The following is a 16,841-nucleotide window of genomic DNA, read 5'->3' as shown; positions in this document are numbered from 1 at the left end:
TGGGATAGTCCTCAAAAAAGAATATTAAATTAATTATTGACGAGAGTAAGAGAAGCTGGTGGAGGGTGTGATCACGGCTTCCAGGGTGACTTCCAGGACGGCGAGATTAGCGGGAAGGGTCGCCTGCAGTGGCCGGACCTGAGCTGGTACGAGGGAGCAGCTGCTGGAGTGTGTGCTCCTGGCTTCCAGGGTGACTTCCAGGACGGCGAGATGAGCGGGAAGGGTCGCCTGCAGTGGCGGACCTGAGCTGGTACGAGGGAGCAGCTGCTGGAGTGTGTGCTCCTGGCTTCCAGGGTGACTTCCAGGACGGCGAGATGAGCGGGAAGGGTCGCCTGCAGTGGCGGACTTAGCTGGTACGAGGGAGCAGCTGCTGGAGTGTGTGCTCCTGGCTTCCAGGGTGACTTCCAGGATGGCGAGATGAGCGGGAAGGGTCGCCTGCAGTGGCTGGACCTGTGCTGGTACGAGGGAGCAGCTGCTGGAGTGTGTGCTCCTGGCTTCCAGGGTGACTTCCAGGACGGCGAGATGAGCGGGAAGGGTCGCCTGCAGTGGCGGACCTGAGCTGGTATGAGGGAGCAGCTGCTGGAGTGTGTGCTCCTGGCTTCCAGGGTGACTTCCAGGACGGCGAGATGAGCGGGAAGGGTCGCCTGCAGTGGCGGACCTGAGCTGGTACGAGGGAGCAGCTGCTGGAGTGTGTGCTCCTGGCTTCCAGGGTGACTTCCAGGAAGGCGAGATGAGCGGGAAGGGTGGGCTGCAGTGGCCGGACCTGAGCTGGTACGAGGGAGCAGCTGCTGGAGTGTGTGCTCCTGGCTTCCAGGGTGACTTCCAGGACGGCGAGATGAGCGGGAAGGGTCGCCTGCAGTGGCGGACCTGAGCTGGTACGAGGGAGCAGCTGCTGGAGTGTGTGCTCCCGGCATCCAGGGTGACTTCCAGGACGGCGAGATGAGCGGGAAGGGTCGCCTGCAGTGGCCGGACCTGAGCTGGTACGAGGGAGCAGCTGCTGGAGTGTGTGCTCCTGACTTCCAGGGTGACTTCCAGGACGGCGAGATGAGCGGGAAGGGTCGCCTGCAGTGGTGGACCTGAGCTGGTACGAGGGAGCAGCTGCTGGAGTGTGTGCTCCTGGCTTCCAGGGTGACTTCCAGGACGGCGAGATGAGCGGGAAGGGTCGCCTGCAGTGGCCGGACCTGAGCTGGTACGAGGGAGCAGCTGCTGGAGTGTGTGCTCCTGGCTTCCAGGGTGACTTCCAGGACGGCGAGATGAGCGGGAAGGGTCGCCTGCAGTGGCGGACCTGAGCTGGTACGAGGGAGCAGCTGCTGGAGTGTGTGCTCCTGGCTTCCAGGGTGACTTCCAGGATGGCGAGATGAGTGGGAAGGGTCGCCTGCAGTGGCCGGACCTGAGCTGGTACGAGGGAGCAGCTGCTGGAGTGTGTGCTCCTGGCTTCCAGGGTGACTTCCAGGATGGCGAGATGAGCGGGAAGGGTCGCCTGCAGTGGCCGGACCTGAGCTGGTACGAGGGAGCAGCTGCTGGAGTGTGTGCTCCTGGCTTCCAGGGTGACTTCCAGGATGGCGAGATGAGCGGGAAGGGTCGCCTGCAGTGGCCGGACCTGAGCTGGTACGAGGGAGCAGCTGCTGGAGTGTGTGCTCCTGGCTTCCAGGGTGACTTCCAGGATGGCGAGATGAGCGGGAAGGGTCGCCTGCAGTGGCCGGACCTGAGCTGGTACGAGGGAGCAGCTGCTGGAGTGTGTGCTCCTGGCTTCCAGGGTGACTTCCAGGACGGCGAGATGAGCGGGAAGGGTCGCCTGCAGTGGCGGACTTAGCTGGTACGAGGGAGCAGCTGCTGGAGTGTGTGCTCCTGGCTTCCAGGGTGACTTCCAGGATGGCGAGATGAGCGGGAAGGGTCGCCTGCAGTGGCTGGACCTGTGCTGGTACGAGGGAGCAGCTGCTGGAGTGTGTGCTCCTGGCTTCCAGGGTGACTTCCAGGACGGCGAGATGAGCGGGAAGGGTCGCCTGCAGTGGCGGACCTGAGCTGGTATGAGGGAGCAGCTGCTGGAGTGTGTGCTCCTGGCTTCCAGGGTGACTTCCAGGACGGCGAGATGAGCGGGAAGGGTCGCCTGCAGTGGCGGACCTGAGCTGGTACGAGGGAGCAGCTGCTGGAGTGTGTGCTCCTGGCTTCCAGGGTGACTTCCAGGAAGGCGAGATGAGCGGGAAGGGTGGGCTGCAGTGGCCGGACCTGAGCTGGTACGAGGGAGCAGCTGCTGGAGTGTGTGCTCCTGGCTTCCAGGGTGACTTCCAGGATGGCGAGATGAGCGGGAAGGGTCGCCTGCAGTGGCCGGACCTGAGCTGGTACGAGGGAGCAGCTGCTGGAGTGTGTGCTCCTGGCTTCCAGGGTGACTTCCAGGATGGCGAGATGAGCGGGAAGGGTCGCCTGCAGTGGCCGGACCTGAGCTGGTACGAGGGAGCAGCTGCTGGAGTGTGTGCTCCTGGCTTCCAGGGTGACTTCCAGGACGGCGAGATGAGCGGGAAGGGTCGCCTGCAGTGGCGGACTTAGCTGGTACGAGGGAGCAGCTGCTGGAGTGTGTGCTCCTGGCTTCCAGGGTGACTTCCAGGATGGCGAGATGAGCGGGAAGGGTCGCCTGCAGTGGCTGGACCTGTGCTGGTACGAGGGAGCAGCTGCTGGAGTGTGTGCTCCTGGTTTCCAGGGTGACTTCCAGGACGGCGAGATGAGCGGGAAGGGTCGCCTGCAGTGGCGGACCTGAGCTGGTATGAGGGAGCAGCTGCTGGAGTGTGTGCTCCTGGCTTCCAGGGTGACTTCCAGGACGGCGAGATGAGCGGGAAGGGTCGCCTGCAGTGGCGGACATGAGCTGGTACGAGGGAGCAGCTGCTGGAGTGTGTGCTCCTGGCTTCCAGGGTGACTTCCAGGAAGGCGAGATGAGCGGGAAGGGTGGGCTGCAGTGGCCGGACCTGAGCTGGTACGAGGGAGCAGCTGCTGGAGTGTGTGCTCCTGGCTTCCAGGGTGACTTCCAGGACGGCGAGATGAGCGGGAAGGGTCGCCTGCAGTGGCCGGACCTGAGCTGGTACGAGGGCGAGCTGTACAGAGGGCATCGACACGGGGTGGGCATCTTTGTGTCGGCGGCTGCTGCTCTCACCTACATGGGCCACTGGCGGCTCGCGCAGAAGCACGGCTCGGGCTTGCTGGTCTACAGCCAGCACCAGGGCTTCTACGATGGCGAGTGGGTAGAGAACGTGCGACAAGGACATGGAGTCCGGCAGTACGCCTCTGGCAGCCGGTACGCTGGCCAGTGGCATCAACACTGCAGACACGGCTTTGGCACAATGACGTGGATCCAACACCAGGTACACATCGCGGCTTTAAGCAGGTTTTAATTTTACTAGTTAATGCCCGCCATGTGTTGCAATGCCTCTTTGTAATTTTTATTTTAGTTTGTAAATACATTTAAAGCATTTCTCTCTATCTCTGTATTATCTCTCTGAAACTATATATATTTTAATATCTCTTAATTTATTTATATTAATTTCTCCATATCTCTTAGTCGCCATATCTCTTTATCTCACTATATATCCATATCTGTATATATATATCTATATGTATCTTCATATCTCTCTATATCTCTACAAATCTGCCTATCTCTATCAATATAGCTGTATAATTTATCTATATCTCTAACCCTTTATTTTTATCTCTTTATATATATGTCTTAATATATATCACTCTCTATACATTTCTCTAGCCCTATACATCTCTGTATACCTATATATCTATATGCCTTTCCACCACTCTATATTTTTCAATCACTCTCATTCTATCCCTCTCTATCTCACTCTGTCTCACTGCCTCTCTTTTTCTCGCTTTCTCTATATCTATCTATCTTTATTTCTGTCTCTCTCTTGACTCGCATGCCACCATTATTATTCGGACCATAGAAAATAGGAACTGGCATAAAGAACTTACTGGTAATTATACTCAAGTGCCACCTTAATTTTTGCTTTAAAGGTTGGTATTATCGAATTCTCTCCTGAACAGTGACCTTTCTCAAGTTTTAAACATGGAGGGAAGAAGTAAGGGAGTTGGTGATACATTATTTGCCATTTTAATAATTGAAGTCAGTGGTGTAGAAAAGGGACTGCTGGCCCAGGGTGCAGGGTGTGAAACCGGAGCCATGGTGCGCCACTTTGGATTCTGACGTCACGGCGGCCATTTTGGACTCAAAAATGATGTAAAAATAACTCAAATTGGCTCAAAATGACTCAAAATTCCTACAAAAGATTCCCTATTTCGCGGGAAAAATTTCCCGATTTAAGGGGAAATTTCCCGTTTTTGTCCTTAAAAATTCCAATAGCTTGAAATGTCAATATTGACTTGAGAATCAAAATCTACAGGCTCCGTTAAGTCTCTGATGCCATCTTGGACTGTGATGTAACTGTTGAAATTTTTCGTTACAGCTAACATCTTGAATTTTAGTATTTTTTTTATGCTATAAAATCGGGAAAAAAATTAAAAATAATAAAAAAATTAATTAAATAAAACTCTTTCCACTATCTTGGAGCATTGTGCATTTCGTCAAGGCCGCCATATTTAAAATCCGTAGTTATTATACTAGAATATCGAGAACAATTTTAAAATTTATAAAAAATGAAGTAATAAAAATTTAATAAACTATTTAAAAACTCCATTTCAATTTCCATTATGGTTGATATTTTGGAAATTCGAAATTATTTAATTATAAATTTGCTGGGTTTGAACCCAGTAATCCGGACTCAATGTCAAAAAAAGATGGATTTAAAATCTTTTAAATAAATATTTTGACGCCTTCTGCCTTCTGCCAAGGTGATGTTGAGGGTGTGGAGTTGCTTCTGGGCGCCAACTAGCAATAATAGCTACGTGATAGTGCGTAGCCGAGACTCTTGGCTCAGGGCGTGACGTCGCCACGTGGCCGGAAGGCAGTAAGGGTCGTTCCGTCAGAGTTACCCCCGGCTGTTTTAGCCACCAGGGACGCTATGCTAAGGGCGTTGTGAAAGATACGCGGAGGCTCAATTTAAAGTGTTTTATTATAAGGCACGCTATACATGCGCTGCGTCGTGCATGACCCGCTTACTGGGAGCCGCGCTCTACAGGACACGTTTCTGATGTGCTGAAAACTCACGCAATTCCGAGAGAGATGGCAAGGGCGGAGGTCGAGAAGCTCCGCGGGCGACTCGCGACTAGTCTCCTTGGAGGGCGGTGATTAACTGGCGATGGCTGTGACGTCCGCACGACTCCCCAGCCTCGCTCCCGCGAAAACGTGTCGTGTGCAAAAGTAATCCCGGGCCATGCACGCCGCCTGATCGCGCTAAAGTCCAGAATTACAATTAATATTTAAGCATAGTCATTACTTAATTAATATTGTTTTTTAGAGTGCTGGATGTTAATTTCAAAGTCCAGGTAATCAGGTCACCTAACAGTACCCCCGTGGTCGACTTTCGCGCGGGCGACAGTCGATTAGGCAGGGCGGCTTACGTTCGAGGCGTTGCACCACCCTGCACCCAGGTGCGTTCACGTCGCACACGCTCGGGGCGAGGCGGCGATGCGCCATAGCGGTCTGTGCGGATTCGAGGAGCACTAATGTTTGGCATCAATTTATTCATTTTTAATAAATAATTTCTTTAAGTTTAATGGGTAAAATTGTAATCGTGGTGTCGAAATATTTTCTAATGTTTCAGTCATAGTTCATGGTTATCCAAGATGATGGCCGTGCTTTCGCAATACAATATGGTGGACCTGGACACCAACACCACAACCTGAACCCTAATGTGAATCAGCTATTACATACTTCTTTTATAGGCTGTGTTGCAATCATATCACAGTGTTTAAAGTGCAGGGGAGATGCATAGATAAGAGAGTTAACATGGAATGCCAGATCTACACAACATATTGTGTTCCCTCAAGCATGTCTGTGCTATGGCTCACGTGAATCTGATCGCCCTTCTGTCTCTTGAGGTCTGCAGGTGAAGAGGTAAATCATGAATAGGTAGTGTAGAATATTTATCGTGGTAATTATAGTGCAGGAAAATGCATTAATAAGGGCGCTTAACATATTATGACTGCTTAATCTAGCAGTTTTATTTTCTTCAATTGAGTGTATACCATGACACGTGTGAACATGGTAGCTCTACTGGCAGTAGAAGTTTGTGGATAACCAATGGCTGTATTGCTTATGTATCGTGCTGTTTATGGTGCCAAGTAAATGCATGGACATGGTTTCTGCATATGGAATGCCTGCTTTAGCCAGCGTTCATGTTGTTTCAAGTGTGTATGTGGAAACACATTGGTACTTCGTAGACCTTCTGGCACCAGAGAATTTCATCAGGTGAGTGAACTAGGGCAGGTATTGCAGATGCATCATGACGATTAGATTATACAGTAACTTAAAGTTGCTACACATGGGATACCTTCTCGAGCCAGATGTTTAAGTTTCCTTAAGCGAGCGTTTTGTGGCACTAGAGGTCTACAGCTAGTGCGTGACCCAGGGCTGTGTTACAGATGTATCGTGGCGACTGGAGTGCGGGGGAAATGCATGGACAAGGACGCTACACTTGGGACGCCTGCTTGAACCAGCAGTTCGTGTTCCCTCAAGCGAGTGTGTTCAGCGGCTCTTGGGAACAAGGCAACATCTCTGGTGCCGGACTGCTTCAGCTGGACGGTGACTTGCGAATCGTAGGTCAATGGAAGGGGGGCGTCAAACACGGTTCTGGTTCCATTGTGAGCAGCAGTGGTTCTGTGATGACGTGCCAGAGGCTCTTCCACGATGACTGCTTTGTGGCGGGGCGGCCACTCGCGAGTGGTCCAGGCGCAGCCGGGCATCGCCACGCCTCTTGCCTCGACGAACTTTCCAAGGAGAAAACCTTTTTAATTTACAATTCGTGCACTCAAATTAATCTGGATTTTTATATTGAGCTAATAAGGAAGGAGATTTTGAAAAACCCTGTTGATTTTTCAAGAGGTGATGAGTTGAAGATAGATTGTGAAACTTTGCTGCAAACTGAAGAAAGAAAGATACACCAAGTATTACTGCTTGCTATGCCACAACTGCGAAAGTTGTACGAAAAGTACGCTACTGCTGCATGTCAAGAGAAGCCACATTTTAAGCCAGTGATGGCGAGAATCATGCTGTGGCAACTATATCGTGATATTGGGATCCAGCACAGGAACCTTTCCATCGCAGATATCGATAAAGAATTAGGTAAGTTTGGATGAAAATCGTTTTATCATAATCAAAGATGTTCGTTGAATTGTTTCAGCATGATGACCTTTTTTTCTTGAGAAGCAAGAACCCTGTCAATGTGCACAACGTTCTGATGTGAAAATGATTTATTTGCTTTAAAAAGTGATCACTTCAATGTTTTTAATTACTATTTTATCATCGGCAATAACTCACATGAAAAAGATATTTCCTATAAATCATCTAAAATTCCTAATTTTTTAAACTATCTATTTTTTCACAGCAAAACCGCAGAGTTAATAAATAATTAATAATAAAGCTCTATCTAAAGGTTAAATGCAGGGCGAGTCTTTTATAATAGGTACCGTCATCAGCTGTGTCACAAACCAAACTTTCCATCTTTTTTCCTGATTTTCCATTCTGTATTTTTTCTTGTTGGCAGTCCTTAAATACAGGTATAGCGCAAACCCGCACTCACATCAAGAAACCTACAACTATACAACTGCTCATTATGTTCACACCTGTTCCTCGGGGCCTCTGTTAAAAGACTCAGCTGTATAGCATATAAATACAAAAAGTATAAAAATTATTTAAAGCAAAATTCTGAAATTAAGTTCTTCCCTTGGCATACGAATAATTTATTAGAAAACATATTATATATTTTTTAAGTCAAATAATTTTATATTACACTTAAATATTGAAAGAAAATATATTAAAATATGCAATATCTTTTGGAATCTCAGTGAGGCATTACACAACTTTTATGGCATCAGCTCGACACCGACACCTGTGGGCTACCTGCGGCATCAGTGCTAACAACATAATTAAATATTTTGTGAAACCTGGAAGCTATCGACAGAGAGTTGTTTGTTGAACACTTGCAAGTAATCAGATACTTAAGATTTTATGCTTGTATTAAAAGTATTTAAATTGTACAGATAATGAACAGTAACCAATTAACGTGAAATGAAGAAACAAACTGTATTGTTTAGAAGATATATTTTCCTTTATTATTATTTAGGATTTAGGATTTGTTAATGATTTGACACCGCAAATTAGCTAAGAATATGTTTTTTTTATCATATTGTAACACAATAAACCAGTTGTAGTTATGAAAACCATGAAAAAAAAATTCTCAAATCATGTCCTTTGTCCTTATGATTTATACAGTGCTAAACTTTTCATTTTAAATAATAATCAGGCATCTCAGCAACACTGAAATGTCCTCGTTTCATTATCTTGGGAGGGTTGATTTTTTTCTTGATGTCAGCTTATTCGTAAGCAAAAAGATCCTTCTTATCGGGCCATATCCAGGACTTTTTGGTCTTGCTCATGCAGTCTATTGTAGGGCCTGACTCTTCTTCACTCGGCAGTTTTGTTATCAATCCAGGATAATACTTTCCTGAATATTTGACTATGACAAAGTCACCTTCTTCTAAACTACTTTTTAGAGATTCTGGTTCTGTTAGATGTTCTTTGCTAGGCCTACTGGTACCAACATCTCCGAAATCTTCCGATTCACTTTCATAAAAGTTCGAGCCGTCTTCAAATCGAATATCGTCGTGGAGATTGTAAGAACTGGAGTGTTCATATTCAGTTTCTGGTTTTCGATTTCTACGTGGCGCCCTCTTTCCAAGTCCATTTCATCTGCGCTCGATTCACCAAACAATTTTGAACAGACACTTTTGCCAGCTGACACATCTAGTTTCTTTCGTTTCTTACTAGGATTTTTTTTCGCCAACTCCTGCCTTATTTCTTCAGGATTTGCAAGGAAGAGTCTCCTATCCGTTTCTTTACTGGGCTGCTTATGTCCTTTTGAGGCTAGCGCTCAAGAACTTTGGTTCTGTCAAGAGGTATGATACATGTTTTTTTAAACCCAGAAATTATGTTTTTCTTCTTTTATACATACAAATAATCAACCAGTTGTTTTAGGAGTTTAGGAAACTGTTCCTTGGGCAGGTTTGTCATTAATTTGTTTCTTTCTTTGCACAAAGTCAATATCTTACGCCACTCTCTCTTCATCGGACCATAGTAGGTAACATCCAATGGTTGGGTTAGGTGAGTGGAATTTGGGGGTAGGCACACAAACCTTATATGGTTTTCCTCACATGCTTTTAAAACTTATATGTTGATATGAGAGGTTAAATTATCTCCCATCACAACCTTGTCTCCGGGAAGCTTCTTCAACCGAGGAAGCAGGGTAGGGAAAAACCAATCTTCGAACGTCCCCATATCAAACCAACCACTTTTGGTTCTATTATATCTGCAACCTACAGGTCCACCTTCTGTCCATGTAGACCACAAGTGTTCTGACTTGTACACCACATAAGGAGGTAACATCTCTCCACTTCCATTTCCACAAAACATTAGTGAAGTACAAGATTTTGTAGACTCCATAATGTGCTCCACAAACTTTTGTCCTCTTTTACAAATAACCTTACTTGACCCTGAGTTATCTCTTAGATTAGTTTCGTCAAAGTTCCAGATATTTTCATCTGGAACATCGCTGAGAACAGTTCCTAAGTTGTCAAAATAATCATTGACTATTTTTTCATCAATAGCAGCTCTTAAGGTGGGTTTACGATTGAAAATTAAGAATTAAGACTTAAGACTTAGTCGTGTACTTACCATATGACTCTATGTAAACTAGTGGAATGGTTTATGATTGTCGTGTGTGAATTTTTACGGGTCGTGTGCGAACCATATGAGACTTAAGACTTAACAGAAATGGTTATATTTTATATTTTTCGTTAACACTTAAGGGAAGCGACCAATCACAACAAACCGGAACCTTTCAACCGGAAGTTTATGTCTTATTATTGGACCGAGCGAGGCAGTATTTTGGGTTAGAATTAGTATATTTGTCATTTGTAATCATCATCCATTTCGAAAAATATATATCCCATTTGTCAATAACCTATTTCAAACATGCTTCTCCGTTTCGAACAATGGCCGTCCATGTGTTTTATGTTGTGATTGGTTAGAATTAACGACTTCTATGTCAATCATAAACTGGAAAATATAGTTTTGACTTAATCGTGTGCTCGATGTTAAGTTATAATTCTTAAGGAAATCAATCGTAAACCCAGCTTTACTCGTTTTATGTTGCTTGCTGTGCGCACCGTTAAGTTTGGGTGGCGTTTCCTAAACGATGCTGCCCAATCAGATCCCGGGAAATTGTTTTTAAAGTTATTTACTATTCGCCCTTGTCTGTCAAGAAAGCATTTCATGGAATATCACAAATCAAAATCAGTAATTGGAAATCCAAATTCAGCCAACTTCTTGATATGAGCCTCAAATGAACATTCTTCTTCATAAGAAAACACTGTGGGATGGCCATGTTTTTTCATCTTCGGGTAATGCAACCATAAAACTTGTGTGAGCTCGCCAACAGCCACTGAATCCTGGTACCTGGAAAATGGCTGACTAGTCACAATAGTTTACAGGTAATGTTTGAAGAAAAGTTACTTAAATCGACTGGTGGCTAAACACATGTCTCGAGCCAATATTTGAACGAGTGCCTAAGTTCAGTTCGTCTCTTGAAATGAAACCAGTAGTTATGTCTATTGTGAGTTTGTGAATTTAGAAACGATTCTGTCCGATGAACCTGCCATTGCTAGCACGGTTCAATGTTGCCTGAGAACTGAAGTACTCAGCCATAGCTGCACTGCTGGCCTCTGGTGCGCCGGTTCCTAAATATTCAAGTAAGCCTGGGACCGGGTCACTGTGGCACCCACTCGCGCCACTTCTGCAGCCGGAGACACGTCGTTCCCGGACTCGCCCAGGGCCCTGGGCGTGTGTGTGCATCCTCGCCATCTCGTCCTGCAACATCCCCCACGTTGCATGTTCCCAGTAACTCGCTCGGTGGCTAACTCCCACAGTGATTCCCCAGCCTCCGGTTCTCGTACCCCGGGGAGGGTGAACTCACCACGGGTAGCTCAGGGTTGGACAGCGAGTTGTCAACTCACAGAGACGTGGTGATGTCTCCTGCTTTCATCATTGGGCGTAACTTCAGCCAGTGGTCTTGAGTACTGGTTTCACCCAGCTTGGAGCTACTCGGTTGCGCTTGGGCTGGTCTTTGTGTCTTTGTTCGGACAGCTCGCTGAGACGGCCGGTGCGGAGGTAAATATATCCGGGCTACCGCATAGCATCACTACACGCCGCTGCTGGTGACCGTCTTACTCAACCATGTGCTGTGGGACGACTTACCCTAGGCAGCACTTACACTAGGTGTATCTGATCGCAAACACCTTCACTGCCCACACTTGGGCTTTACCGAGTTACAGGGGTAGGGTTCAGGACTGAAGCGGTTGCACATCCCGCAACATAACATATTATTGCTATCAATATTTATGCCAGTTTTAAGAATAAAACCAGATGCCTCCGCACTCCGGATTATGCCACGCCGATTAAATTATTAATATAAATTTGTGTGCCATATCTTCAATGCAGAGAATACTTTATATTTTATCACTTCTATGTTGAAATAAACTAAGTATATTTATATTAATTACTTTAAACTAATTTAACCTGTTGAAAAGCGAAGGTAACAAATAAATCAGTGTACATGTCTGTTGTTGACATCAACTGAAAGTTACTGTTCTATTTGCAAATCTAAAACCAATGTTGGGAAATATGCAAAAGACACTATTTGTGAATGTATGTTCAGAGATCATTCAAGCAGCTAGACATACCTTACATATTTGTAGTAAAATAAAAGGCAATGGGTAAGTGGGTGTCAGTAGCATCATACAATGCTGATAGCTTAATTTTTTAACGAAATATTTTTTTTATTTGTTAATGTAGTTATTTCTTTAGTGTTATAGTGACTACTGGTACTTACATACTTAGTTTTGCTCTTAATTGTGTTTAAAATGTGTATAAATAGTAAACAATAGTTCCTTCTGGTAATGGAACTGGCACATAGAGCGTGGAGCAGATCAATGACCGACCGACCTCTGACATCATGGCGGCCATCTTGGACGACCTTGACCTTTGAAATTGAATATGATCTCGACCTTAAATTTTGCCTTGACCTTTAACTTTAACATTGAACTAGAACTTTTAACTTGACCTTAAACTTTGACCTTGACTTGAACCTTTAACCTCAGTCTCCATCTTAAATACCGCAATCTAGAAATTGAACATTCCATTCCCCGAAAATTGCACTTTTAATTACACCCGACATATTGGATGTGTATGACATCATCGTTGCACTTTTCATTATGGTACCTACCTAACTTGGATTCTAGATCGATGCAATTTACATTACGGCTGCCCTCGTGTTGTCTTTCGGAGGCCGATATCTTGAATGATGTCACAATCGCCATTTTGATTTTTTTTCTGTTCTGCTAGAGGTCGCCTTTTTGTGATATCGACATCTTTGTTTCTGCTGATTGTGCCTAGAGAGCACCGGCATCGATCTGTCTCATACACATTCCATTAGTTGCTGTACTAATATGGTGACAGTGCCCTCTAGCAGGTGGTGTGTGTACACTTGTGCTTCATGTATCCATTGCTAAAAATAAAATGGCGGGCATGCCATCTAGCAGGTGATATGTGTTAACTAGATCACTTGGACTCGTGTATTGAAAATTAGGATGGCGACCTCGCCCTCTAGTGGGTGATGCTATTATTTCTTCAATTTAATAACAATTACAAGTCCGATGTGTGTTACTGTTGTATATAACGTAATTAATTAATTAATTCTGAGTTTGGTAAATGTCTCGATGGAGTGCAGGCAAATGCATATGTTTTCAAACCCAGAGGTCCGAGCTGCCATGGTTCGAATCACCTCGGTTCCAATTTGTTTTACATAAAATAATTACATTTAATATGTCGATAATGATCACTATAACATTGGCAACTAATGGAGTGTCGACCCAGTGTCGGTCCTATCAACATTTTTAGGTGGTGCGAGATCTAAAAGTGGTGCCCCTCTAAATAAAAAAAAAATATATTGTTAAAACAGTTGCTTTATTTTCCACCAGAAAAAGCAGCCGCCTCCGATTATTAAGCCGAATTACTGCTGTCAAAAATAACAAATCGTAAACATTTCGTTTGACCAGTTTGTGCGAATACCTATGTGTGATGTGGTTACTAAATGAAAAATAATAACAATATAACAATAAATATAATGATTATCAACTTTTATTTATTCTGTGTTCCATGCAAACATTAATCAAATCAAATGAGTAGTAGGCCTACCTATGTAGTAAAAATATTTAAAAAATACCTAGATAGTCACTTTTCTAGCTTTAGCGCTTGCGATTTTTTTTTTTATCAAGTCTGAATAATGTAAATAAACAGTCGCTAGTAATGGAATCCGAATAGCCACGTTAAAAAGAGCTGTCGTACACAAAATCATTATTAATTTGAATTCATTCAAATTTGGTGACTTGACACCATGACGTCAGAGGGCGGATACCTCATGTCGTCCATTTTCCCGTGAGACTGGATCGATCGTCTCACGTGTCGCTTGATTTCGGTGCCCCCTCCCCTTGATGGCGCCCGGTGCGGTCGCACCGCTCGCACCGCCCTAGGACCGGCCCTGTGTCGACCTTATGTGCAGGAGACATTGGTGCTGGTGCTCTCTAGGAACAACCAGCAGACACAAAGATGTCGATATCCAAGATGGTGACCTCCAGCAGAACAGAAAAAATCAAAACAGGGATCGTGACATCATTCAAGATGACGGCCTCCGGAAGACAACATGATGGTGGCCGTAACGTGAATTGCAACTTTCTAGAATACAAGTTAGGTACCATAACGAAAAGGGCAATGATGACATAATACACATCCAAGATGTCGGACGTAACGAAAGGTGCAACGTTCGTGAAGGACATTCGACTTCAAAATGGCGACTGAGGTCAAAGGTTATAGTCAAGGTCATTGTTCAAGGTCAAGTTCATCCAAGATTCTAGAGCCAGAAGTAACTATTATACCTATACTATGTGTCTACTCCAATCTGATAACAAATAAATCTACACGAAGTAGAAAAGTTGCATATTCTTAGCTACATAATATTTTCTTTTGTGAATTCTTTAAGGACAAGGTCGTTTTTTCTTGCAGCGAATAACCCATCCATCCTTCTGCAAGATACCCACAATCCATTCGAGACTATCATGTTTTGGCAGTTTGTACACTGTTTGCTTAGTCTGGCCTGGACACTCTACAGTCAAGAAAATGAACTCAATACTTTGTCGTCGGGATTCCTGAAGCTTTTAAAGGATGACTTATCTTGCTGCTGGAATCACCATACAGGCAAGTGTACCATATTGGCAGGGGCCTAGCCGGGGGGGGGGGGGGGGGTTAGGGGTTCAACCCCACCCCCTCCCAGCTCCAAATCTTTAATTAATTTCTTATTCATCACTCAAACAAATTTCATATTAAAATTAATAAAATTTTTACCATTACAATATTTAAATTTAAGTACCGAAAACTGCAAAAATTGCACTATTTTACACCTTAAAATCCAAATTTTCCCGGGGGAGGGCCCCTGGACCCCCCGCTTTAATACAGGGGGGCCATGCTTCTTAACACCCCCCATACATAAATCCTGGCTACGCCACTGCATATTGGTCACATCACGCATGTGACTAACACACAGGTAAATGGGTAATTTTATAAATCTTCTTTCTAGGCAGCCAGTAAATAATCCACCCTCCAGCCCTAGTATTTGAGAACGGGTACCTACTTATATATAATTCAGTCATTTGAAATTAGTTATGTTTAATAAAATGTTAATGAATTATGTATGTGTCTTACGTGCCTGTTTCGTTTGTGACAGGGACGGTGTTGGTAGAGAACATTCATACTTTACCGCTGAAATCAGTCTACAATCTCTACTGTAGCCTAGGGGTGCCAGTTACAGCCAGGAGCTTCTTACTCTACGTCTGCTCTTTGGAGTGGTCCAGCCTGCAACATGAGTGGCTCGAAGGAAGGAACACAGTGACCGCTGATGGAGAAGTGACGCACCGTGCCACCTGCCGGCAGCCGTGGGAACCTCGTCCGGGCCACAGACAGGAGCCCGTGCCTGAGGCGAGGATAAGCCCTGCGGTGGCGCTGCTGTGTTTGAAGACACTGTGCCCCTTGGTTGTCGGCGAGAATCACATCGTGGTTAACATCGACTATCCTATGGTTTTCATCGAGTTCTACGAGGCACTATTAATGTGCGCTGATTATTTGCATTCATCATTTATCCATCAGGAAATGCAAACTATCAACCATTTTTAGTACTAATCATAACATTATGTAGTGTTAATTTAACTAAAAAAAGTGTTAACACTGAAATAATTTAACAGCAATGTCTATAAATAACTAAATCATTAAAATATTTACCTTAATAATAGATTGTATTTTTTTCAACAAATATAAAACTATATATCAAAATATAAAATTTATGGACTTAGTTGTATTCTATGGGCCAGTCAAATAATAATTAGAAATGTAATTTTAGAGGAATAACTCTTAACAGGTAGCCATTTTGGATGATGGTAGCATACCTTCATACCTACAAACAGATAAAGGCAAAGAATTTTATTATGCATCTAGACATCTAGACTTTGATGAAGAATTGTATCAACCACATGTCAAAGTTTCATAGTCGAGAGGTTTAACAGAACTTTACGAAACAAGATGTTGCACCAGTTCACTGGTAATGGTACTTTCAAGTGGTTGGATATCTTACATAACCTTATGTAGCGAGTATAATTCAACGGCATAGGCGTGCGCACGGTAGGTGCCACAGGTGCCTTGGTACCACCATTAGGGTTAACATTATTTTTTTTTTACAAGCAGAAATAATACATACTTACAAAAATCCGTATTATTTCCAAAAAAAATATGTTTTCCAATCGTGTCGAGTTACAGATATGTGCTCATAACACTATCAGTATATCAATTATCAATCGAACCAACTATACACACGGAAACAAGCCAGTTGCAATTACTAGTGATGTACACGCAGGCCGCGGCTACGAAACTTCTGAAATGTAAATACTTCTCATAGTTCTCCTCGAATTACATAGAATGCGCGCTCGGTGTCCACTGTTCACTCCACTCGGCAGGCGCACGGAATAATAGCCGCCGTCCGCCAGGGTTTATTTAAAAAAAGAGAGAGTTTAGTTAGTTAAAAGGATAGGCTTACCACCGACCTCTCCCCCCACCTGGTGCGCCTCATCTGCTCGTTCCTGGGAAGTCGCACCTTCCAGGTTCGGGTGGAGGGGACGCTCTCTGGCCCCCGCCACATCTCCGCCGGTGTCCCTCAAGGCGCCATCCTCTCACCCCTCCTTTTTGCTCTCCACATATCCGACCTCAAACCCCCTCCCGGCACACACCTGGTGCAGTACGCCGACGATACCTGTATCCTCGCATCCTCTGTCCACGAGCGGATGCTCGGCGACCGTCTCAGCCGCGGCCTCACCTCCCTTCAAACCTAATTCCTCGCCCACGGAATCGGGCTCAACCATACAAAATCCACCTCCATCCTTTTCTCCCGCCTCCACCCCCACCAAGACCACCCTCCTGTCATCTCCAGAGTGGCCATCCCCTGGTCACCACAACTCCGATACCTAGGGGTCACCCTGGACAGAACCTTCACCCTCTTTCCCCACCTCGAAACAGTCAG

At 45.1% G+C, this 16,841-nt stretch overlaps 1 protein-coding gene across 1 annotated transcript in view; it reads left to right on the top strand.

Annotated features, from left to right (window-relative positions):
* Positions 1 to 15,559, top strand: part of LOC134539495 (radial spoke head 10 homolog B-like) — a 31,452-nt gene extending 15,893 nt beyond the window's left edge. The window contains exons 5-8 of the mRNA XM_063381570.1: positions 3,009 to 3,350; positions 6,535 to 7,234; positions 14,285 to 14,476; positions 15,003 to 15,559. Coding sequence (XP_063237640.1) covers positions 3,009 to 3,350; positions 6,535 to 7,234; positions 14,285 to 14,476; positions 15,003 to 15,448 — 1,680 coding nt within the window. The 3' untranslated portion in view covers positions 15,449 to 15,559. The remainder of the gene's footprint in view (positions 1 to 3,008; positions 3,351 to 6,534; positions 7,235 to 14,284; positions 14,477 to 15,002) is intronic.
* The last annotated feature ends 1,282 nt before the right edge of the window (positions 15,560 to 16,841 follow it).

Source organism: Bacillus rossius, chromosome 15 (assembly GCF_032445375.1).
Source record: "Bacillus rossius redtenbacheri isolate Brsri chromosome 15, Brsri_v3, whole genome shotgun sequence".
Taxonomy (NCBI): domain Eukaryota; kingdom Metazoa; phylum Arthropoda; class Insecta; order Phasmatodea; family Bacillidae; genus Bacillus; species Bacillus rossius.
This window is presented reverse-complemented; position numbering and strand designations above follow the sequence as displayed.